General features: G+C 49.3%; 1 protein-coding gene across 1 annotated transcript in view; it reads left to right on the top strand.

Annotated features, from left to right (window-relative positions):
- GLDN (gliomedin) overlaps positions 1 to 24674 on the top strand; it is a 55609-nt gene extending 30935 nt beyond the window's left edge. Inside the window, exons 3-10 of the mRNA XM_032481201.1 lie at positions 3052 to 3069; positions 3437 to 3544; positions 13612 to 13749; positions 15951 to 16088; positions 18625 to 18702; positions 18795 to 18920; positions 19933 to 20083; positions 21533 to 24674. Of these exons, the coding sequence (XP_032337092.1) occupies positions 3052 to 3069; positions 3437 to 3544; positions 13612 to 13749; positions 15951 to 16088; positions 18625 to 18702; positions 18795 to 18920; positions 19933 to 20083; positions 21533 to 22010 (1235 nt within the window). The 3' untranslated portion in view covers positions 22011 to 24674. The remainder of the gene's footprint in view (positions 1 to 3051; positions 3070 to 3436; positions 3545 to 13611; positions 13750 to 15950; positions 16089 to 18624; positions 18703 to 18794; positions 18921 to 19932; positions 20084 to 21532) is intronic.
- The last annotated feature ends 297 nt before the right edge of the window (positions 24675 to 24971 follow it).

Raw genomic sequence — 24971 nt, 5'->3', positions numbered from 1 at the left:
CACTTGTGCCTGGGCCCTGCCAGCGTGGAAGGGATCACAGGGGCAGGGATCACAGGGGCAGGCAGGGGGAAAGCCATCCTGGGGAGGCGGGGGCGCGGTAGGAGGCGGGACCACGTATGAACCAGGCCTCAGAGCCTCTGGGGCATGCCCCACTGTCCCGTTGGATTCCACTTACAAAACACGAATTCAAAGGTAAAACGGCCAAGAACTTCCAGACAACCACCGCAGAGCATTTGCACCCAAGCAGGAGCCCCTTCTAGCGTGGGCCGTGTAGAAGTGCACTGGTAGCAGGCACAGGAAACAGCCCTGCGCAGTGTTAACGTGAACGCGGCTGCCCGCGTGTGTTCCCAGAGGGTCTGTGATTCCAGAAGTGGAGAAGGCTCAGGAGTGGAAAAAACGTCCTGAAAGACAGTTTTCTAAATGGCCAGTTGGCGCACATTATTTGACATTTGACTTCATGATAATGATGCATACTGGGGGCTTCTTCCAGGTGTAAAGGCCTTGGGCAGCGCCACTGGCATCCCGGGCACACTGGGACAGAGGTCCCCCATCACGGTAGCGCCCTGCTCATGAGCTCGTTGAAACTGCCGTTCTTTCTCTTCTGAAATTCTCTTCACAGTGAGCTTCAGGGTATGGGACCTGCTGAATTCCCTCCTCCGCCTTCTGATCACTCTTTCTTTCCTGGTGCTTCTTCCATCACCTGCCTCCCTCCAGCTGGGGTGTGTCCCCCTCTCTACATCCCTAAATTTGGCTCAGACATTTCACTCTCACCTCAAGGCTAGTAGCTCCCAAGCTTTCTAGGGTCAGAAACCCCTTACAGGACCTGCTTACTGATGCTGAGTGATTCTTCTCCCCGAAAATTTTCCGTTTGAGTTGGGGGTACCTGGGACCATCTGCATCCCAGTCACCTGTGGTGCTTGGTAAAAATGCAGGTTGCTGGGTCTCACTCTGAATCCAAACTGAATCAATCTTCAGATGGGGCCCAGGTATCTGCATTTTCACAAGAATTCTAGTTGATTCTATGGATTCAAATAACTAAGAACTGTAGCCATGGGGTGTCAGTGGACCTCAGGTTAATGTCAGGAAACCCTAGTCTAAACACTTCATCATAGTGACAACCTTGGCCATGACTAATGTGTCCTAAGCATACAGCTCCAGCCAGGACCTCTCTCCAATAACCTCACTGCCTGGAAATGGTTATTGGACCCAGGCAAACGTGCGCCATCTGGTGGTAAACTGACCACATTGACTGCAGGCTACACTGACCCTAGAAAACGTGTGCCGTTTTCAGCAAATCTTTTTGCCCAAGGTAGGACTGTATGTATTGAAAGCATACTTTCCAGCACTTATTCTTCCAAAAGGCTTCGTATTTGTCAAATAGTTTTATCGGTATCCAGGCTCCCAGTCATTTGAGAGGACTCCTCTTTTGCCTCCTATCCAGTCATGGAGTCCTGCCCATTCTTCTGCTGAAATACCTCTTGAATTTCTAGCTCTACTGTCACCAACCACTTTTATCCACAACCTTGTCCCAAACTTTAACTGCAAGAGATCCTCTGGGTATTTTCTCCCTGCACCCCTTTCTCTCTCTCTCCCTCACATCTCATTACCTAGTTCCATTTTCCATCTACAGAGATCATCTCAAATCACACTGACTTAGTGTCAACCTCCTGCTTAACGTTCTGTACTGTCGCTCCTCTCTGCCTCGCAGACACTGTCTACACCTCTCCACTTGGCCTTCAAGTGCTGCTGCCTCATACCCTCTGCCAAGTACTTCCACCTCATCTCTACATGCTCCAGCTTGGTCCGTCTCCTCCTTTCTTTCACCCTGAATCATGCGGGCTCCCACCCTGTACCTCTGCTCCAGCTGAGAAATTTGAGATCAGGTAACAGATACCTCTCTTAGTGTATAATTACCTAAGGATCTAAGGGGTTCAGATGAATCATTTACACATAAGCTAACAAAACAGTTTTACTTCTACATCTGTGTGAGATGCCCAGCCTTGCCTCTCAGCCGTCTCAGGCCTGTGGTGTCTTCAGAGCCACAGACAGACTGTGTGGGCCCAGATTTCCCCGGTATCCCTGTAGGGGTTTGCTTCTCAGCTCCTCCCTCCTTATCTCATTGTGGTTTCAAAGTATCTGTGTGCCCCAGATAGGTTGTAAACACAACAAACACAAAGACATAGATGTCTACTTGTTGGTAGATTTGGGTGCACATAGTAAGTGCTCAGTAAATGGTGGTTTTCTGTAAAGTCACAAGCTTGGATTTTTAGAAAGACCTTCCCACTCCAATGTTGGTGGTTGTTACGTGTGGTCTGGAGAAACAAAAGACCCCCAGTGGCTCATGTTACAACTTCACTGACTCGTCTGAGTGCTTAAATAGGATAATTGACACAAAGACTCTATCTGTAGAAGTAAAACTGTTTTGTTAGCTTTTGTGTAAATGATGCATCTGAACCCCTTAGATCCTTGGGTAATTATACACTAAGAGAGGTATCTGTTACCTGATCTCAAATTTCTCAGGCTATTTCATGCAACAAAATAGAGATCCAGGGAACCAGATTCTGCTTATATGTCCCCTGGGCAGCCTCGAGACGACAAATTGGCTGGATAAGAGCACCTGGGACTGCTCTCAGGACAGCCAGCTCTCAGTCCTGCAAAGACAGCACTTCCATCTGCTGCCACTTACCTGTGCCAGAGCTGCACTAGGGCCTGCCTGCAATGTCACCAAACCTCATTTAAATCTGTTGATTGCTTGAAAGATGGCTGATTTGTGAATCTATACTGAAGCCATTTAGAAATTATTCTTGGTCCATTGGAACTTAAGCAAAAGTGGTTTTGATTGGCAAATAGTTCTTTGCTGAATTGTTTTTAAGGATCTTTGGGCAAATATGCTGAGTTCTAAATAAAAGGCACAGGGCGGTTCCGTAGGGCCCGTGGATGATTAGCACATTTTAAGATGGGAAGGTGCTCTTTGTTTTGGGGATTGTGATGCTGGCTTCATTTTCTTCCATCTGTGGTTTACCATTAATTTTTTTTTTTTTTCTGTTGTAGGACCACCTGGCCCACCAGGTAAGAGCCCGTGGATTTTCCTGATTCTTGGGGAGGATATGGGTGGCTGGCTCTGCAGGATTTCTCAGAAGGGACTGAGGGAGGAGGGGGAGGAGTCTGGAGGTGGCCTTCACTATGACCATGACCCCCTCCTTCTCTCTACCCCCGTGACCAGCTCTCCCATCCTCTCCCACTTGAGAATCTGCCACCACCATTCCCCACCTGTCACTGCTTCCGGAGAGGGTAGGGAAGGTGGAGAAGGAAAGGAAGAAGCAGAAGTCCTCGAAAAGGCATCAATGCTAATTGTCCAGTATCACTGGCTAAACGAAATCACATTCACTTCAGTGAATATTTTTGAAATTTTCCTGTTTCCCATATTTTGATATAGGACCTCCAGGAACTGGTGGGTTACCAGGATACAATGGATCAGATGGACTGCCTGGTCCCCAGGGCCCAAAAGGCGAAAAAGGAGCAAATGGAAAAAGAGGAAAAATGGGTATTTTGACAGTCTTCTAATTAATTGCCTTGTTTTTTGTCTCCATTTTTTTTTTAATTGAACTATAGTTGGCTAGAATGTGTCAATCTCTGGTGTACAGCATATTGTCCATACATATCCATGATGGCCTTTTGGATGAGCCAGAGCCAGTACAGTGGGGACAGCACAGCGTCTGGGCACGCAGAGCTGGCTAACTCTGGCCTGGAAGCTGCTGTGTTCTGGGGTGGCAAAGGCCTTCTCTGTGATCCCATCCTGATGAAGGTTTATATCCACCTAAAGAAGCAGTCTGCCTGGGAACTGATGTCTGCTTCTCTGCTTGCTCTGACGCAGACAGAGAGATGGAGGGGCAGGAGTGGGCATCCCCGGGGAGGAGCACTGCCTGGGCTGTGATGGCTGTATGTGCTGATGCCCCAAGTTCTTTCAAGGGTGACTTCCTGCCCTGCCATCTCACTAACTCGTCCTGCCCAGCAAATTGTTGTGTTTGAAGATCAGTTGGCTAATGTTGACCCTAGGGTTTGCTGGCTGGTGGAATAGCTAGAATGATTGGAGGAGAGAGGCAGCATCCAGGCCTCCTCGAGGCTGGCTCAGGTCATGCAGTCAAGGTCTCCTGTCCAGGGGCCACAGGACAATTACAGAGATGTGGCTGGCATGTCCAAGGGACTTTCTGTCCCCTGCTATAAGCAGCGGCATTGTCACCACCCAAGCAAAGGCTTGGAAGCGCCAAGATATCGGTTGTGTCAGAGAGCAGTGAGAGGCAGGGGCTCATGCAGGGCCTGGCAGGCGGCTGGGGGCTGGAGCGGGGCAAGTTCTGAGGGGCTCTGAGCACCAGTCCTGGGGAGTCCATGGAGAAGGCCAGGCAGAGTCACCTGAAGAAAGCTGGTGTGTGGCACAGTGGAGGCTCAAAAGCAGGGGTAGAGACCCCTCAGGAGACTTCAAGGGAGGCCCAGCTCTTAGCCACTGCAGAAGGTGGAGGCGCCACCCACCGTCTTGTTTACTTTGAACCTCTTATTTCTGTTGCCCCAACTCATCTGGCAGGCCCCAGGCTAGAAGTAGTACTAGAACACTCTTCCAGACAACACAGTAACCCCTTCCAGCATCTCTGCTCTTATTCCCATAAACAATTTAAGTGAGAGCCAGTGGAGAGAAAGAAAATTGTTGAGGGGCTCTGCCACTTGGCAGAAGCCTACATGCCTGTGTTCCCAGGGACAGCCTCTGTGAAAATGGTCCTACACGGCCCATGTCAGCTCAGTCCCCAGAAAGCCAGCAATTATAGCCTGAATTGTGGAGCAGGATGGACCCTCACATGTTGGATAATAATTATAATTATAAATGAACACCAGCATCAAATAACGATGGCCATCAGCATGCAGACACTTGGTTTACCCCAAAAGATGCCAGAAATGTGATCCAGTCCTGAGGATTCAGTAATGAGTATGACGAGGGCCAACTATAGGGGAAGGGGACAACCACGCAGCACTGGGCGTGGGGCAAGTGAGAAAGGGATGGTTTCCAAAGAGGTTTGAGACAGACCCCTGGCTGCGAGGAGATGTACTTAGCAGGCAGCACACAAGCCAGGGAATACAAAAAAGAAAAGCTCATTTATTTCTGTAAGACATATTCATGTGGCAGGTACCATGCTAGATGGTAGAGATCCAGAAATGAAAGAGCTAACACAGTCTCTGCCTTCGTGAGGCTGACATTCTAGTCTGGGCAGATTGACAATAAACAAGATATGTAAGCAGAATATACTGACTGTTAGTTACACGGTGCTAAGTGCTAAAGAGAAAAACCAGAGTGAGGGGAGGGGCTGAGAAGGGTGTGGGGCTGGGGAGCGCCTGGAGATTGGGAGGCCAGGTGAGGCTGCCTAAGAAGGCACCTTTGACCAAACACCTGGAGCAGGGGTGCGCCCAACGAGAGGGTTCCAGAGGAGTCTGTGTGCCAGCGGAAGCTGAAGAGCAACGGTGAAGCCAGGACGATGGACAGAGAGGCTGAGACGTGATTGTGGCCAAGCTGAGACCAGAGCAGCAACAAGGCCAAACCAGGTTGGCCCTGGGCATTTTAAGAACTGAGGTTGGCCCTGGCAGCTGTGCTGAGGGAGGCTGCAGGAGGGAAGGGAGGAGGCCTGAAGCAGGAGACAGCCGCGGAGGAATGGGAAGGTGCCGGATTCTGTTTATGGGTAAAGGCTGGCCAAATCCTTCACTTCCTGGAGATCCCACAGGAGCTGTGGCAAAGACACAGACCCTCCTGTAGCCATCTCCCAGTGAAGGGGCCTCCTGGGATCAGCAACATTAGAACAAGAAGCCTCCACTAAGGTTGAGAACAGAACTTGAGTCACCAAGGGTCCCAGCCAGGCCCCAGTGGGGAAGGGGAAGACCAGCTACCATCCTAGATGTATAAAGGCAAAGGTTATTTGAAAAGCCTGGCTCTCTGGATAGGTTGTTGGAAGCCCTGCTCAGCCGTGGGCCAGCTCAGATTCTAGCCTGGACCATGAGACTCCAGAGCAAGGCCTGTGCTGTCTCTGTCACCCTGCCAAAGCCCCAGGGCTGTGCTTTCCCTCCCCTGCCTCCTTCCTGAGCCCAGGATGGGTTCCCATCCCACCCAGCAATCAGTGTAATTGCCGGGAATGGGAGGATGGACCAGAGCTGGCAGGGCCACAGAGGGGAAATGAGTGAGAGCAGTGAGAAGCCACAGAGGGGTTTCTGCGGCTGCTGCATGGAGGACACACTGGAGCCGGCACACAAGTGGAGACAGGAGACAGTTCAGAAGCTACCAAATGTGCAGGCGAAAGGGATGGCAGGCGGGGTTGTGGAAAGGCCGATGGAGCTGAGTGCCATTTTGGGGTGAATCAGCAGTCCCTGGTGGGAAGCAGATATAAGGACGAGGGGGAGGGAAGCACCAAGACTGACTCCAAGGTCTTTGTCCTGCCTGACTGCTTGTCCCTGAAGTGGGGAGCCCCAGACAGACTTAGTTCCAGGGAGACAGTCATGTCTCAGCATGGGATGGGCTGAGCTTGAGATGCCTTTAGATGTCCAGGAGGAGATGTCAGGGGGCTTTGGAGATGCAGGTCTGTAGTAGGAGACCCCAGGGCTGGAGGTGTACACAGGGCGTCACCCGAGGCAATGGGCTTTTGGGCCAGGGCGTGGTCCACTGGGGAGTGAGCCACCAGGAGAGGAGAGCCTGGGCCGAGCCCTGAGAATTGACAGCATATGGTGACCAAGTAGAAGGGGATGAGCCAGCAAAGGAGGCCAAGGACAGACTGAGCTGCCGGAGGAACACCAGGAGAGTGTGGGAACGTTCGGCAGCATTTACTGGGCAGGTTCCAAAGTGCTAGCGGGGAAACAAAATGGATGCAGCCCCTGTCCTGGAACTTCCCGTCTTTGATGGGGAGGCTGACATAAATAGTCAGCAGTCACACACCTGTCATCACAAAGTGAGACACAGGTTCAAAGGAGAGAACAGGGTGTTTGAGGTGTTGTGCAGAGAGGGAGGGTTGGCAGGTGACGTCTGGGGTCAGACCTGAAGGGTGAGGGTGAGGCAGAGGGTGGCCCGGGTGGAGAGAGCACGCCTGTAAAGGCCAGGCCAGTGCAGTGGGGGCCGGAGCGCGACGAGGCGAGGCGGGAGGCCGGGGCCAGGCCCTTCCAGAGCCTTCAGGTTAGTGGTTTGGGCCTCCCTGTCAGCCGCAGGGTCTCGCACAGGATGTGACCTGCTGGGCCAGGGTGGTGGCCATGGAGAAGGATGGGCCGATGTTTCAGCTGAGAGTTCTGGGATCATTAGCGGTTTGCCAGGCAGGGGTGGGAGAGGGGAGGAGTGGGAGCGCATTCCAGAAAGAGGGAACAACCAGTGCTGTTTCCAAAAAGGGAGAGAAGGGACAGGACTCGGTTAGGCCGGACTGTGCCCTCTAGCAGTGAGCCTCTGAACAAAACAGTAAAAGCTGACATTTACTGTTGGGCATCTGCCAATTCCTCTCCTGCACTGACCCTCACTTAGTCTTCACAGCAACCTTAAGGAGATGGATATTTTTGTTAACGTATTTTTTCCAGATGAAGAAGCCTTATCTTTCTGCTTCCCAGATAGGACAGGCCCACCCTGGCCCCGGGGCCTTTGCACTGCTGTACTTCTTCCCTTCCTGTGACTCGTTCTTCCCATGGTGCTGATCGCAGCTCATATATCACCTCTTCTTCCAGATCATCCCTGACCTCTGTGACCCGGCCTCATTGACTCTGTCACATTCCCCGTTCCCTTCCAAAACATATATCCTTCCCTGAAATTTTCTCCGTGGGTTGTTTCTTGATGTGTTGATGGTCTGACTCCCTAGGGAGAACGTGAGGTCAGTGAGAACCTGGCCATGTCTGTCTTGCTTAGTCCCGACCTCCCGAGCCTGGAACACCCAGCACAGGAGGGCAATCAAGACACTGTAAACTAACGGAAACAACTTGTCCAACATCCAAAAGCTAATAAGTGGAGGAGGTGGGACTTGGGTCAGGTCTGACTCCTGGACTCCTGCTCTTAAACATGACTACACTAAACTCCCCGACTTGAGGGGTCTGGGCCTGAGCTGTGAGAGCCATGTTCCTGGAGGTGCCACACAGCAGGAGAGGGCAGGAAACCTGGGCCTGGAGAGTGATGCTGTTACTTGTCGAAGGATGCTGCTGAGCCCGATGCTGAGTCTTTCCGGAGTGGGGGAGGGTGACAGCCCTTCAGAAGGCCCACACGACACGTGTGAAAACTCACAGTTCAATGAGTGATGACCTGCCAGGCAGACAGAACCGTCCCTGCTCCCTAGGCAGACGGGAGATGCAAAAGGACTTCTGGGAGTACCTGCCTCAAGCCCGGACTGGCTCTGAGGCCCTGGGCAGGTCACTCCATCACTGGACTTGGTCTCCTCATCTGCCCGCTGAGGAGATGGGGTTCCAACCCCTCTAACATAGTTTCCAGTTTTTAACGAGCCTGCTGTAGGGTTTGTCTGTGAGGGAGAGACTAGGTCTTGTATATCCAGTTGTTTGGCACAGCTCCCAGCCAGCCCCAGCTGAGACTCAGTAAATAATGGGTGAATGAAGAATGAATGAATGAATGACAAAAATAGAATATAGTTTCCATCTATAGGGGTTTATAGTCCAGTTGAAAGAGAAGATGTGGTTTATACACAGCATGAGTCAATAACTGGTTGTTCCAATATGAAGATGCTTTATCCTACATGGCAGGGGATGCTGCCAGAAGAAAAATCTGGACTTTCCTGTGCAGATAGTGAACATATAGGACCCTGTGTAGAGAATGGGTTGTACAATAGAGCCAGGTGTAGAGGACAAGGGAGAGACGTGGATTCAGCCTCTTGGAAGTAAGCAGAGAGAAGGGGAGGACAGAAAGGCCACGCCCAGAGGAACTGCCAGTGAGGCTGGTCCTGGGTACCCCAGGGGACCCAGGCAAGGCTGGGGTGGGGCCAGGGCCTTCAGCTCTCAGTCTGCAGGAGCCACCACGGGCTCTTGAGAAGAGTAACCTGATGAAATCAGAGTGTAGTGCTCTAGACCAACAGGAGACTGAAATATCAAGAGAGCCTTCAGTTTCTGACCTTAGGAATGCTAAGAGCAAGCGTGGAGCAGCACAGAGCAAGAGCCTGAAAGCTTGGTTTTGTTCCTGGCTCTTCCACTTACCAGCTGTTACTTAATCACTCTGTGCCACAGTTACCTTATCTGTAAAATGGGAGCAATAATAGTATTGACCGCACAGTGTCCTTAGGAAGATTAATTACTATAAAGATAAAGCACTTAGAATAGAGCAAGTGCTATATTAGTGTTAGATATTACTGTTTTGTTGTTCTAAGAATGGGGAAGGAAATCTGAGTGGAAATGCCTACATTTATTGGAAAACACCGACTTAGATTTGGAGAGAAAAACTGGACCTAAAGTAGACTTGAAATGTCAATTGTGCAACTAGCAGCTCACGAAGTTTGACATTCTGCACCCCAAAATGAAGCAGTTTCTTTCTCTCCATCTGCCTCTCGCTTTCTCACTGAAGAGTTAATGCTTCAGTGTCTTCTCTAAAAGTCGAGTCCCCATAAAAACAGAAATAAATACCCTCCTCCTGATTCATCCCAGACCTGGGTTTTGTGCAACACCCTCCGGCTCCCTTTCCTCCACCTCAGTCAGTGACAGATGGCCCTGCCAAAAATACGATGTCCTCCCTCACCTCCTGCAGTGAAGATGACGGCGTTGACCCCAGCTAATCACACAACCCCAAACTTGAAAGCTGGGAAAATGGCCTGTTTGGAGTGGGCGCCACTGGAGAAGGGAAACAGAAGAGAGCCACATCAAGTGCACGAGCCTGGTGAGCAGAATCTGGCCTTTCTTCTCGGGCAGAATGTGCTGACTCCAGGCCGGCCAGGAGTCATGGGACGAATCATGCCAGGGTCCCGGGCACACCGTGCACGGCCGAGTCAGGACGACATGGAAGGTGCCACACTCGGGTCCTCTGATGCTGATTTTGATGAGGTGGGGGTGTACTTCTGATGCACAGCAGCCAGTGCCTGGCCAACCAAGATGAGGAAAAACTTTGTCGAAGATAGCAAAGACTGCAGGGAGACTAAACGTCCCCCACCCTTTCTTAATAAAAGCTGGAAAATGAGAGTTAAAATACATCCGTCAGCAAAAGTCCTCAGTGTCTTGAGCTCTACATCCTGCCCCTTTGCGGGCTGCAGTATAGCGGCTGCATTACAGAATGAACGTTTTCCAATTTCACACCTGGCCTTTTTGAAGGGAGAAAAAAAGGCATAAGAGAAAGGGATAAAAGGAAAGAAGGAGAATCAAATGATGATGTGGAAAGGCTCTTTGTAACTAGAGTAAATGCCTGAAAAAGAAAACCCTGAAGTAACTAGCAGGTACCGTTTCCCTGAGCGTTGCTGAATGTGGGGCATGCGACACCTTTAGAAGGGCCCAGTTATACTTGGTGCCTTGTGCTGGCTGGACTCCATGGCAACGTCCTCGTCTTTTGTGTCCTTCAGATAATGCACCAGATTGCCTATTTAAAACACTGACAAAAGAATGTCCTCTCATGCAGAGGTCCCTGATGAAGGGCTCTCCTTCAGTGAGTGAACCACTTTCCAGCAAGGTGTCCTGATGACTGTGGGTGGGGAGGACCCACGGCGACAGGACTGCAGTGCTGTCATGAGCCTTGCCCCACCTGAGAGGCACTCCTTGCCCCTGTGTGACTGGATTCACGGCAGAGCCAGCGCCCACCGTGGAGGGGTTCCACTGTTCTTCCTCACATCCTTGTCCACGTGTCCCCAGCTACTCCATCAGCGCAACACGCCCAAGGTCACCCCTGGAAGAGGCAGGGAACCCAGGGCCTCTGACCTCCATCAGCAGTTGAACTGCATGGTTTTTGCTGAAATTTTTTATTTTTTTAACAGTTGGCTAAAACCTAGCAAACGTTTTTTTGTTCCCTACATTTTCTAACAGTGATCAGCACTTTAAGATTCTTTCCTACACTGCTGTCTTCCCTGGGATAGTCTGTGTAGGGTCCCTTGAATATGGAAGAGCAGAATCCATTCTGAATATGTGTCACTCCCTTGGCGTAGAGGACAGGTGCTAAGCGCTCCAGGTGTATGTTTTAGGGAGTAATTGCCTTTGATGACCGTGCAGAGTGTTCCAGCAGCCTCTGTGGTGTGCTGTGATATAATAAACTTCCCGTTGCTGAAGGAGCTTGAGAAGAGCCAGTTGGGTGGTGGAGAGAGGCTTTCAGAGCTGGATGGGAGGTTAATCTAAACGACCTCTAAGGTGCCTTCCAACCAAGACGTCTGTGATTCTCTTGGGACAGTTACATTGGAACCCTGTGGGGCTGGTAGGAAGTTTGGGCTGGGGTTCAAATTTTGTTTTAAAGCTGAAGGGAGGACAGTTGCGGTGCCAGAAGGATGACAATTTGAAAATGGGGATGGGCCATGCTGATGGGGCAGGGGAGAGGGGTGAATGGGCAGTCTCTCAGCTGTACCTTAGCTCGAACCTGAAAGAAGGGGCATGGGACTGGCAGGATAATTAGAAAAATCAATGGACCCTGAGCCCTCTTGGTCTATGGAGGTTGAGAGGAAGTAAAGTTTTGCCCTAAAACACGCCTCTGGCTCTTCCTTGTTGCCTGAAATCTCTACCACTTTGAACAATCTCTCTATTGAGCAATATCTCCAGGAGGCTCTTGTCAAAATGAGCAAATGGCCCCCACAATAGGGTATCTTGTTAACTGACCCATATCTGGCAAGACCTTTGCACAATATTAGGCAATCACTTTCCGCCTCAGGGCCACCGTGTCCCTAGGTGCTCACAAGTTCTAGTAGCTTTTTTATAGATGTTCTTCATAAACTGCCCATGTCATCTGCAAATGAAGACGATTTCAATTCATTCTTTCCTATCTGTTTGCCTTTGTTTCTTTTTCCTTCGCTTCATAGCAGTGGCTAGGACCTTCAGTACAGTGTAGTCAAAAAAAAGTGACGAGAGTATGTACCCTTGTCTTATTCCTGATCTTAGGGGGAAAGCGTTTAGCCTTCTGTCATTAAGAATGACGTTAGCTGTAGGTATTTTCATAGAAGCCCCTTTTCAGATTGAGGCAGTTTCCGTCTGTTCCTAGGTTGATGAGAATTTTCCTTAAGAATAAGTGTTGAAATTTATCAAATGTCTTTTCTGCATCCATCAAGATGATCATGTGGGTTTTTTTCTTTCTTAAACTGTTCATAGGCTGCATTGCATTGACTAGCTGATTCAAATTCGGGACTATTCTGGTAGGCAGTTAAACTAGCTACTGCTCATCTCAGTCCTTCTGAAGCTTACTTCTAAGCTTTGTTGCAATGGCTCCACAGCAGCCTGGACTCTTGGGCTAATACAGCCTCACTCCTGAGACAGGACTTTCCAAGGACTCTCTCCCACACCTCACCACATTCTGAGAGCACTCTGCCTTGACCGGTGGGAATGAGATCCCCGCCCTGTGCAAGCTCTGAGAGCTGAGCAACAAACGGCTCTCTGTTCATCCTTTTCCCTGCCGTGTAGCATTTCTCCCTGCAGAGACGACTGTTCAGCCAAAGACTCAAGGAAGCCTCTCTCAAGTCTGCCAGCTCTCCTTCTACACAACTACCTCCTCTCCCGTATCCTGTCTCACGAACTCCAGCCACCTCTGCCTCCCCAAACTCTAGTTTTTGTCTCCTCACCTCAGCGAAATTGCTGGGCTTTGTTTGTGTACCCCCACCCTGTGCTGCTGTCTGGAAACTGCCTGCCAGCAGTGAGCCCCGGCAGTCACGTTGTGCACATAGTTTGCTTCCTTTCTCCCAGGGATCAGAACGCTGTTCTGCCCTTAGCCCAAGCTGAGATGAGTCACTGCGTAGATCTGGCCTCTTCCTCACTGTGTCTGGTGGCAGGACTGCAGCTCCCATAGGGGTGCCTCCTCTGAGCAGAGACACATTTCATTCATTACGTTTGGTTCACACCAGCACCATCCCTCGTAATGTAATGCTTGTCCTAAAGCAACTTCACCTGTTTTGCTATTTTGATTAAAAGTATTTTGCCTTGAAATGTCAGAGAAAAGGGTCTGGGAGATGGAATTAAGATGTGTGCTGCTCACTTAGCAGCACTGGTTGTAGCCCCTCTAGGCCTTAGTTCCAACTTCTGTAAAATGAGAATAAGGGTAACTGACCAGCCTACCGCTCCAATATGTTGTGAGGAATACACCAAATGACACAGGTGACCACACCCAGCCTCACAGTGCGGGACGACCCCCGCTCCCTGCAGGGTGGGGGCGGGGCGGGGCGCAGACTCTGCTAAGGCCTTACCTTGTCTCTGCTCTTGCCGTGATTGGCCCTCTCATGGTTGACTCCTCTTTCAACCTGTTGGCCCAGCCAGATGTCTCTAAACAAATTCAACAGAACCACCTAGAATGACTATTCTTTCATGAATTTATACCACACTGCTGGCCTAAAATGGTTATGAAGTGTGATGGATTTGGTTTCTGAATTTGCTCCACCTTTACGAAGTACAATATGAGAAAGTAGAGATCCAGAATTCCCTGCACAACAAGCTAATAAGTCTTTTTTCCCTCAGGGCCACCTGGAGCCACAGGAACTCCAGGGGAAAAGGGAGACCCTGGTGAGCTGGGCATGCCTGGAAACGAGGGACCAGCAGGGCAGAAGGGGGACAAAGGGGACAAAGGGGACGTATCCAACGATGTGCTCACCACAGGTAAGGGGCTGCTGCTCGGGCTCTGTCACAGGGTGAATTCGCCCAGAAATGGCTCCGGTTTTTAGTACAAAGGCTCCTCCATGTCTTCTCTGCTTGTCTGCCTTCTGTGCCCATCGGTTTCGCCACATGTTTTAGAGTTCTGTGCTTGCAACAAGAAGAAAACTGCATGTAACCCCGATGTTGGCGAGACCAAATCTGATATCTAAGCAAAAGTAGCTTAGATAGTTCTAAGGTCTAAGTGTCATGGTTGGATGGAATTAGGATGAAGGAAGCTTCCTTTTTCCAAAGAGCTATTAAATCCAGCACAATATAGAAAAGGACAAGTAAGCAAGCAATTTCAGATCCCTCCGAGGACAGCAGACAGAAAGCACAGGCATTTTCTTCCGTCGAGGTAGGGTCACCCTCAGGCCCTTATCCTAAAACTTTTGACATGGAATTGAGGCAGATATGGTTGCTGATCTTTTTCTGGTTTCCAGCCCAGGTTAAAAGCAGATAGTTGGTGTCTATGGGGGAGGAGGTGGGGGCTCAGCATACCTCAGAAAGACAATTACATGGTGGAGAGAGTAGATGCTGGCTGATAGCTATGGAGGAGGAAGAGGCAGAAGAATTTTAAAAGCATAGTGCCTTGGAGACCATTTATATCATAAAAACGTTACTATCCTATTAATTTATTCAATAAGCAGTTTTTGAATATCAGAGGACACCATGTATGAATTAGGGGCTTTGCCAGTAGCTGGAAATAGGAATATAGAAATGAGTAAGACATGACATCTGTCCTCAAAAAGCTAGGATGATGGATGCTCAGAATAATGACCCTGAATCAGTTGCCCCTCCAGCCATCCAAAATTGAGTGCCTCCTATTTGCCAGGCACTGTGCTAAGACCAAAGCAGCAAGGAAAGATCAAATTAGGTTTAGCATCCTTTGTTCCACAAGCAGGAACGCTGCTGTGCAAAATACATACAATTTAAGAAGTGTTTTGACAAGATCACATTTATGTGACTATGCTCTGAAAATATAAGATCATGTTATACTTAGTTATGGGAGAATTCTACACATCCAGAACACCACACTCCCCCAGACCACCAAACACGTGAGGGTGACCACAAACCATTCAGGAAAGCGACATCTCGGAGTGAACACCCATTGCAGAGGCCAGGCCAGAGCTGAGTGTGTCCCCTGGCTGGAAAGCAGAGAAGGAATAGGAGGGCTGGATTGTGTCTGCCCTGCCTAGAGATCTCTGCCCCTTCCGGCGTGGGCTTCGACCCACCCCTAGCCTCTGTGAGCCCTGCTTGCCCATTCTAAAGTGACTAAAAGTCTTGTTTGGTGCGGCTGAGAAGAGACAGATAAAGAGATCTTAGATCACCAGTCATCCCAGGAAGGGAGGGTAGAACCAAAGGGTCGAACATCCCAGCCTAGCAGCATCTTTATGAAAGTTTCCGGAACCAGTGGCCCCTGCAAAGGGCTGCCCCCACACCAGCCACCTGAAGCTAGAGGTGTGAAGGGATTCCACCTGCTGATGTGTAGGGAGTTCAACTGTCAGAGCACTCACACCGATGAGCCAAGCGGAGTCTCACAGGGCAGGACAGGGAGTATGAGCCTTCATCTGGAAATGAAGAAACAGACTCAGAGGGTTAAGCTGCCTGCCCAAGGTCACAAAGCTGGACGGGAGCCCCTGATTTCTTCTGCTCTGCAGAGCAGTGCTTCTCACACCTGCAAGCATCTTAGGAGGCTTTAAAAAATACAGATGACTGGCTTCCCCCCACATTTCGATCTAACTGATGTGGGGTGGGACCCAAGCATTAGAATTGTATCTGAGCTCCTTGGAGGATTCTGGTAAGCAGTCAGCATTGAGCTCTACCAACATGGGACAGGCTCCACTCCACCGGTGACTTGGGGCAAAGCACTGGACCCCCTGAGACTCGGGTCATTGAGGGGCTACTCACACTATCTCACAGAGTGGTCGGGAGGAATGCTGGGGAGGAGATGTGGAAAGTCCCTCCCACAGATCCTGGCCCGTGGTTGGAACTCGAGCCCTACTATGGGCCCTCCCTCTGAGCGCGAGGACAGCGAGCTTGGGAAGGGGACTCAGCGATTCCCTGGGGGTGATCGCTGGCCTCTCCCCCACCTTGTGTGAAACCCATCTCTGCTTGTAGCTCTTTAATCAATTCCCCCTCCCCTTCTTCTCTCTCTCTTTCTCCAGGCGCCAAAGGTGATCAAGGCCCACCTGGCCCACCAGGCCCACCTGGGCCCCCAGGCCCTCCAGGTCCCCCAGGGCCCCCTGGAAGCAGAAGATCCAAAGGCCCTCGGCAACCAAACATGTTCAACGGCCAGTGCCCAGGTCACCCACCCCTGCCCCGGGGACCCACCTCTTCAGTTAATGATCCCAAACTCTCTGGATTCACCACCAGATATTTTTTTAAATAGAAGGAGATTTTGCCTGGAGCGAGTGTTCCCTTTGACACACACTCCTGGGAGGCCCAAGCAGTCAGCCTGGGGATGAGGACTGGTGGCAGGTTTAGAATGGGGCCTCCCAGCCTTCCCCATCTGTCTTACTTACCACCAGTCACTCTTCCTTGCCAGGTCCACCATCCCTGGAGGGATGCCAGGGAGACAGAGGCACCGGGGGCACTGGATTGGCTAACTCCCACACACACACCCCAGTACCACCATCCCCACCACTAACATCTGAGTGCTAACAGTGTTCCAGGCACAGCGCTAAGTGTTTAGTTCATTTAATTCTACAACAGTCCTATAACATAGGAGTCACATTGTTACCAATTTACCAGATCAAAACTGAAACCCCAGGGAGCTACACAGCCTGCCCAATGGGGTCACTTAGTGGATGAGTGACAAGAGCTAGGATTCAAACCCAGGTCTGCCTGCCTGTAAAGTCCCTGCTTAGGGCATCTTCTTTTTCCGGAGATGGAAATTCACACTTTGAGAATAAGCCAGCCGAGGGCAGGTGGCCACAGTGTTGAAAGCTAACTGGAAATCAAGGGCCATATTAATGGGAAACTGGAACTTCTCCCCACAGTGGTGGCCAGGGACTTGTTCACCTAACTTAGGCCGTGAGAAGACACAGCTTGATGCCTTTCTTCCCGCATCAGAGAATAGGGTCCTGACTAGAGTTTCTTTCTCAGTTGCTGTGGATTTCACTGCCACTTTCCTAAACAATCTTTAGTTCTGTTTGTTGCACTGTCCTTTCTGGAAGACATTTTGGGGGCACACACTCAGCTGTCAGAATGGGTAAATCTGAGCTTTCAAAGGTATCGCCCCCCTACCCCACTCCCAGTAAATAGAGCGTGACTATCATCCTGCCCAGCAGGACATTAAATCACAGGGGAGCTGCTCCTTCTCTGGGTTCAGCGCCCCCCTCCATTTGCATCAGCCCTCGGTTCAGCTCCCCAGACTGTGAGCGGGGCCTGGGCCTGAGAGAAGGGGAGGTCTGACCCCACTTTGGCAGAATTCTAGTTTGCCAGAGGCTCTTTCCGCCAGTGAACGAGACTGCGGGGGGCTGGAGAGGTGCTCTCCTCCGCCTAGCCTGTCCACTGAGGCTGGTCTGCAGAGGTCGGGCCCCAGAGTTGTGAAAACTGCTTTAAATGAGAGGCCAGTGTCTTCCACGCTGCCTCCTAGAAATGAGTCCTCGTTGCCAGGCATCCTGCATCTGGACTTGGCCTCTCTCCTGCTCAGAGTCCATTTCTTCAACCTCCCCTCCTGCCTCCACAGCTTTAGAAGCAGAACACAAATTAATGAGGATCTTTTCCTCAGAACAGGAGGGTCTCTCTGTCCCTTTCTTGTGTGAACCCCAAGCCCCTAGTGGAAACTCCAGGTGAAACTCAGGGCAGCAGTGTTGCACATGGGGGATCTAACAGACCTCTTCGGGCGATGGAGGACTTCAGAGACACAGGCTCGTCCAGCTACAAGATTAGAGGCACCGGAGGGTCCTTCTCCCTTATCGTACTGATAAAGAAACCCTTCTAGTTTGTTCTGGGAGTTTCCCTAGTGACCGTGGAGATGCTTCTTTTTATCTAGCAACTGCAAGGTGATTTGAAACCCTCAGAATTTGTCCAGGGAAGTGAGCCTCACCTTTCCCAGAAAGCCTGATCCCCAGGAGGGGGGTCCTTCCCCCCGAGCCAGCCCACCCCCTCTCACTGGCCATGTTCCTCCTTTCTGTCTCCTGTCCTGCTTCTGCCACCCCAAGCCACCTCTCCACCAAAGGTCTGAACTAAACACTGAGGAGAACGGTGACAAGCCAAGGCGGGTGAATTCTAACTCAGGTCTAGCCTCAAGCCAGCAGGGAATCAGGCAGCCCTCAACGACCTGGGTCCCACAGGCCTTCAAGCAGAGAGACAGGTGGGAAATGGCAGGGAGGGGCTCAAACATCTCTGGGCCTGGCTGCCTCTAGGCTCCTTCTCTGAGATTCTGCTCCAGTGGACCACCCCATCATGAGGCTGCTCCCTCACTTCTCCCTGTCAGTTTCCCTGAAAGTGAAAATCTCTCCAGAAAAAATACAAACTGTGCTGGTGATCCCATCTGCTCAGAGAGGCCAGGAACGTGCCCGTAAGCCTCTCTTTCCCCCAGGTTGCTGAGGACTTGGATGGCTGACCCCGGCAACTTTTTCCTTTGACTGACATCCTCTTTAGGTCGTACTACCTTAGCAGCTGTGGTCATGGAACTCTTTCTGGGAATTCACCAAGCAGGGGGAAGAAACTGAGAGTGTGTGATGTTGCTTAAAAGCAACAACTTACATCCCTATTGTAAGGGATGCTCCTGGGCCTGGAGTCTGGAGTGAGGTGGGGGAAAGCACCAGTTTATGAAGTTAGACAAGTCTCACTGTGCCAGCTGCATTTGCTCTGATGACTGTTGTTTCTTAGGTGAGACGTGTGCGATACCTAACGATGATTCCTTGGTTGGAAAAGCTGGTGAGAAAGTCAGTGAACACCCACAAGCAGGTACAGAGACAAAGCGTCCTGTTTTGAAATTCAGAAACCACATTCCTTTAAGTCATAATTGGTGGGTGAGAAACGTTCTCTTCTTCCAGTAGAATCCACGATCAAGTCCATTGGAAATCCAACACAGGTGTTAAAAGTTAAAGAGACCTTTGGGACTTGGATCAGAGAGTCTGCTAACAAGAGTGATGAACGGATCTGGGTGACTGAACATTTTTCAGGTGCTTTCACTTGGCAGATGACCCCTATCTGTGTTGTCATTGTGTCTTCCATCTGTTACCTCCCTTCAAGCTTATCCCCCTTGTGTGTCTGAAATCCCTGCTAATGGACGTAACAGAATTGCTCTTCATTTTAGAAAGCCCAAATGAGTAGGCGGAATACTTATCTCAGTTGAGCACACTGGTGACAAGCCTTGCAGTTCAGGTGACAGGGACATGACCAGGGCACCCCTCTGTGTGGCTTATCCAATTTTTGGCAAAGTATCCAGAAGGAAACAAAAGAGCGTTACGACTGATGGCTTCATAAACCCCAAAACCATGATCTGGAAGAAATGTCAGAGGCCCATTCTTTTTGCATGGGCTATCTTTTCCCTTTAAGGGGAGTACTTTAAGCAGCTGTCTCAGATGTCTGTGGGGAGATAGCCCAGGGGAGGGGGTAAGGGCCATCTGGCAGGTCTGCTGCATCAGAGCACAAGCCTAGTCATGCTGCCCCAGAGGGAGGTGGTCAGGGATTGCCCACAGTGGGAGCAGTGGCCCCATTCCAGGAGAGGCCAAGCCGTACCCACTGGTCAGAGCAGTAACTGGTATACGGGGCTTCATCAAGGCTCACTTGTCAGCGAGTGGTAACTGCCCAGGTGACCAGCTGAGGATTCTGTGGCTCAAAAGGAAAAAGGAAGTTGGTGAGTCAGCATGGCTGCCATGGGGGGCAGGAGGTGCCGGCACAAATGCCCAGTGTTTGCTCTTCCTGATTTCTGCCTAGGTCAGTTTGAGAGAAAATTCTATGGGAGGGGGTGATACTGTTTTCCTGGGAGGAGCAAAACCAACTCCGTGGCTACGATGTTCAAAGGACAGTTCAGGAATACATAGAAGAGAATTGACCTTTGAGTTTGGGAGTTTGGGACTCTTGAAGCAAGGACCCTTACAGGACATCTCACTCTCAACTTCCCTCCTTTTACCTTCCTCACCTGACTCACTGCCAAGCTCTGATTGCCTCTCCCTGGCTTCCTTCCTGCAGGCATCAGGGTGAAGGAATTCGAAGACCAGCCCTCACTGCTGAACGGCAGTTACACACTCATCCACCTCCCGTATTATTTCCACGGCTGCGGGCACACGGTCCACAACAACTCTCTCTACTACCACAAAGGAGGCTCCAACACCATCGTGAGGTGAGTCACTCAGGGTCCCAGCCGCCCTCCTCCCTGCCCCTGCAGCACCTTCCCATGCATCCCAGCCGGCACCTGCTGTGTGGCGTTTTAGTTACCCTTCGGTTACTTAGCGGAAGGGACTGTGGTTCCACCAACTTTCTGTCCCCAGGGCCTGGCACACAGCCCAAGGGCAGTCAGGGTTTGCTGGACCACAGGCCATGCCGAGTGACCCCATATCTGCATTTATGGCTGGTCTGGACCCAAGAGTAGCCAGAGCCAGAGAGAAGTAAGCCTCCCAGCTTATCTTTATCTAGGCCTGCTGTTACATGGGGTGCTGGGAGGGGAGTTCAGGGCTGAATGAGCCCCAGAGGAGGATTGGCCACCCTAAGAAAGAGTGGCCTCTAATGACACTAAGCTTGCATGAGGCACTGGTTAGGAGACCCGGGCCGGGGCTCTACTCCAGCCCAGGCCAAAGGCTGGAGGAGAAGGAGAGGCAGCCTAGAATTAGACCCTGTTTTGCTGGGAGAGACAAGCCTTATCCAGGAATGTAGCTGGAGGTGCCAGGACCGGAAAGGGACTCAATGGGAGTCCTGAATCCCGGGCATTCGGAGTAAGGAGAACCCCGAGAGCTGAGATGGGCGAGCGGGGCTGTCTCTAGCCCTCACTCGTCTTTAGGTTCTTTTCCAGCTTGCTTCAGAGTTTCTTAAGGGTTCGTTACGCTCCGGTGCATTCCTGCTGCTTCATACCCTTTGCGTTTCTTCTGTGTCTCAATGGCGCCCTCTAGTGCTTTTCTTCTCTCAAGTCCCTGAATTTTCATTCCTGCAATGGACTCAGAATCCACTTTGGTAATCCATCTAAATTTGGAGTCTGCCAAATCAGATAGCCTCAGGGGGGCTGAGGGCCATGGGGTCCCATGCCATCGCTTCTTTGATCCAGTCACTTACCAGACAAGACAAATGACTTTACAGCCATGACTTAGCTACTTTGCTTCTCAGCTCCTGACTTCCTTCATGGAGACTGCTGTGAAATTTTTGTCTGAAAACTCCAGCTTAGAGTAAAGGAAGAACCCCCAAACTTGGAGGTCAGAAGCCTGAGTTTAAACTCTGGCTCTGCCACTTCTCTGTATTCCTGGGCCAGTCACGTCTTTTCTCATTCATAAAATGAAAGCAGTGGACTAGTTCCTCCTTTTAAGGCCCCTTGAAGCTTTGAGAGGGCATTTCAGGAGGTCAGCAAACACCTGAGGATTCAGAAGGATAAGGAATTTTACTGAGGTCGCACTTAGATGTAGTCACCGTCCTTTACACCCCTGCTGCCCATAGCACTGGAGCAGGACCAGGAGAATGGGCGTGACCTGGGAACCCACTAGAAATGCAGACTCCCAGGCCCCACCCCAATATAATGGAGGAGCCTGAAGAACCACCCTTATCCACTGAAAATGGTGACTCACACCTACTTTTTTACACATTTCAGATTTGAATTTGGCAAAGAAACATCCCAAACTCTGAAGCTTGAAAACGCCTTATATTTTGATCGAAAATACCTCTTTGCAAATTCCAAGACATACTTCAATTTAGCTGTAGATGAAAAGGGCCTTTGGATTATCTATGCTTCCAGCGTGGATGGCTCGAGCATCCTTGTAGCACAGCTGGACGAGAGGACCTTCTCTGTGGTGCAGCACGTCAACACCACGTACCCCAAATCCAAGGCCGGCAATGCCTTCATTGCCCAAGGGATCCTCTATGTCACGGACACCAAAGATATGAGGATAACATTTGCTTTTGATTTGTTAGGAGGGAAACAGATCAATGCCAATTTCAATTTAAGAACTTCCCAGTCTGTTCTTGCCATGTTATCATACAATATGAGAGACCAGCATTTATACTCGTGGGAAGATGGCCATTTAATGCTTTATCCCATACAGTTTTTGTCAGCTACATTAAACCAGTGATGGGATACATTCTCTTCCCTTCAGTAAATTTCAGATGTTCTCTGGCACCATTTATACCCCAACAGGAAACTTGCCTTTAAGAATAGCCAGGTAACTTACTTGTCATAATGTCATGACATGGGTGTTTATGTGATTAGTGACCACCCCCTCCTTTAAATTCAGATTCTGTAGGGGAAAATAACAGATTGGAAATCAAAATGGCTGAGATTGGGTGATTCTTTCATAAACTAGCTGAGCAAGTGCTCTCTCCCTCTCTGGGTCTTGTTTCCCCCACTGTTAATATGAAATGGCTGGCTAAGATGATTGGGTAAGTTCTCCGCTACCTGGAGGGAATCCTGTGATTCTTAGCTGTTGCTGCTCTCCCAACTTTTATCTGTTTGGTTTTTCCTGGCTTTTAGCCACAGGCTGAGTTGATCATTCCGATTGCTTGAGTATTGAATTCCTTAGTGCTGACTTAACATTTAGTGCCTTGGAAGCTGCGCTGGCCCTTTAAGGCTATTGAGGTCCCTTATTATCCCTAATTTATTCTGTTTCTCTGCATCTGCACAGGCCACCTCAGCGCCAGAATGGCCATTATCCTCAGCTCCTGATTATCACTCCTAGATTAGCAAAAACCGACAACAGCTAGATGCTTGTGCTTCCCAGCAAAATAGAACAGGCCCTTCCAGGCTCCTCTCAATTTCTGATCATGCTGATTGGCAGCTGTGGGTCGTCAAGAGCAACCCCTCAGGTCTCGCGGGCTTCTTCCGCCATGGCTCCGGACCTGCTGTCAAGAGTACCCTGTAGACTGTGAGTGGGCATTACTCTGGCGAGAACTTTGAGAAGCGCTTTGCCGTTTTCAGAGAGGCACCATCTGTACAGAACATGGAGGAGCAAACTGTGGCCCTCGGGCCAAAGCCAGCCCATTGCCTGTTTTTGTAAATCAAGTTTTATTCAACACAGTCACGGGCATTTGGTTGTGTATTACAGTGTGGGACTACTGCTCTCCACTGGCGGATTTGTCAGCTGTCCACCCTCACTGAGTACTGTATGTGTGGGGGAGAGCTTCTGAAGCTGTCCCACTGGGGCCAAGTTGATTCTCAGTGGCCGTGAGTCCTGGTTTTATACTTTATTAATAGAAGCATTTTAAACGTAAAGGATATACAGATTTAAATATTTAAATCTCCCCAACCCCCTGAATAAACCTAGGCAGCTATTAGGGAATTTATTGTTGTGTTCTCAAAATCATGAGTATTTGAAACTTTGCCCCCCAACTTTTTAATTAGATTGGTTATGTCATTGTCATCACAGCTTTTAAAAAATAGTCTTTTCAGATTCATGCTTTGTAACAAAGTAAAATAGAATTTCATGTTTGAGATCAATGTGTCTAATGAATGCTAGTTAGTCTTCTTTTAAAAGTATTTAAAAATACGCATTGCTGTTTCTGGACCCAGGGGACCTGAATATGAGTATAATTTCATAGTGATAGTGGTAATAGGAATACATACAACAGTAATTGTATATATGGTAGCAACCAAAAGAAGTTAGTTATTGAATTAGCCCATATTGCTTTTAGAAAAAAAGCTTTAGAAACCTCAGTTCTTAATATTTGAGCTATCTTGGCTCCCTTAATTATTGATAAGGAACCTTACACTTACTATTAGAGAAACTCATACTGGAATTTTTCTTTGTTTTGTTTTGCTATGGCAGAGTAATATAAGGACAACTGAGTTTGACTAACAAACAAAAATTAGTAATTTCCAAATATGGTTGAAAAAATTTCTTTACTAAGTGAAAAGAATTAAGATTTTACTCATTCTTTCCTGCAAACAGTGCTTGATTAAAAAAAGATTTGTGGTCACTGCTAATTAGAATATACCACCTAATGTTTTTAAGTCAAGATATCATTTTAGCAGTTTACATTATCACTTATAACCAGTTACTTAGAGGCACTTTCCAAATATCTGCACTTTTGATGTTAGAATCAAACCAGATAATTCTCTAACTCTTCTCTAAAGTAGATAGCTTCCCACCAGAAAGTAAATAAAACCACCCCTTCCAGCCTCAAAGGTGAGTGGACCCTATTTCAAAGCATTTTCTTTGAAACTGATCATGTGTCCTGCTGAAGCCATGTGGGTGATTACGGTCTCAGCGTATCACTAAGCACAGGTGTTATGACAGAGAAAGAGGTCTGGGGGTAGGGAGGATTTAAAATGAGGAGTTCTGATCTTAGGCACCTCCGCAGTCTTACTACCTTCCAACATGGCAAGGTGAAAAATCAAACGAGACACCAAAATTCTTGAAGAACCAGGTATCATTTTCCAACTGCACATGCTACATTTTGGCTGTGACTGTCTGATAGCAAAACACCTGAAGGAGAAGGTCATGATAGGGCTTTCTAGTTTTCATCCAGCTGCTGTGAGCTGGCATATCACACCATTAAAAGCCATAATTTCCAGTTTGTAACCACAGACTCTGAACTTTTTTTTTTTCGGAGGAGTTTCCAGGGAGTGAACCCAGGACCTCATGCATGCTAAGCATGTCCTCTACCACTGAGCTATACCCTCCCCTGATTCTGAACTATTCTGAACAAATGAATCATGGTGAATGTCTCTTTTGGGGTTGTAATTTAATGTTAATTAGTCAATAAAGATAATCATTGCTGAACACAATCACATGCTGAAACAAGTGTACTGTTATTTTTACCTGTTGTTAATTTATGTGTAACATTTCAAAGGAAAAATAACAGCCCCAAACCAATACTGTGGTAGAATATTTGTTGCTCCTCTGTTCAGACTCTCAGTTGGCTAGCTCCAGATGAATACTGGAAAAGTCATTGATATGGACTATGTTTTCTCTATAGGAAAACATGAAAAATGTAAAACTAGTAACGAAAACTAGATACTTATAGACGTAATGCAATGAAAATTTGCTAATTTATTGGCATAGGAATGACAACTAAAAAGGTCATGACATTTTGGG

The sequence above is a fragment of the Camelus ferus genome, chromosome 6 (assembly GCF_009834535.1).
Source record: "Camelus ferus isolate YT-003-E chromosome 6, BCGSAC_Cfer_1.0, whole genome shotgun sequence".
In the NCBI taxonomy this organism is placed as follows: domain Eukaryota; kingdom Metazoa; phylum Chordata; class Mammalia; order Artiodactyla; family Camelidae; genus Camelus; species Camelus ferus.
Note: the sequence above shows the minus strand (reverse complement) of the source record. Positions and strands in the feature narration are given on the sequence as shown.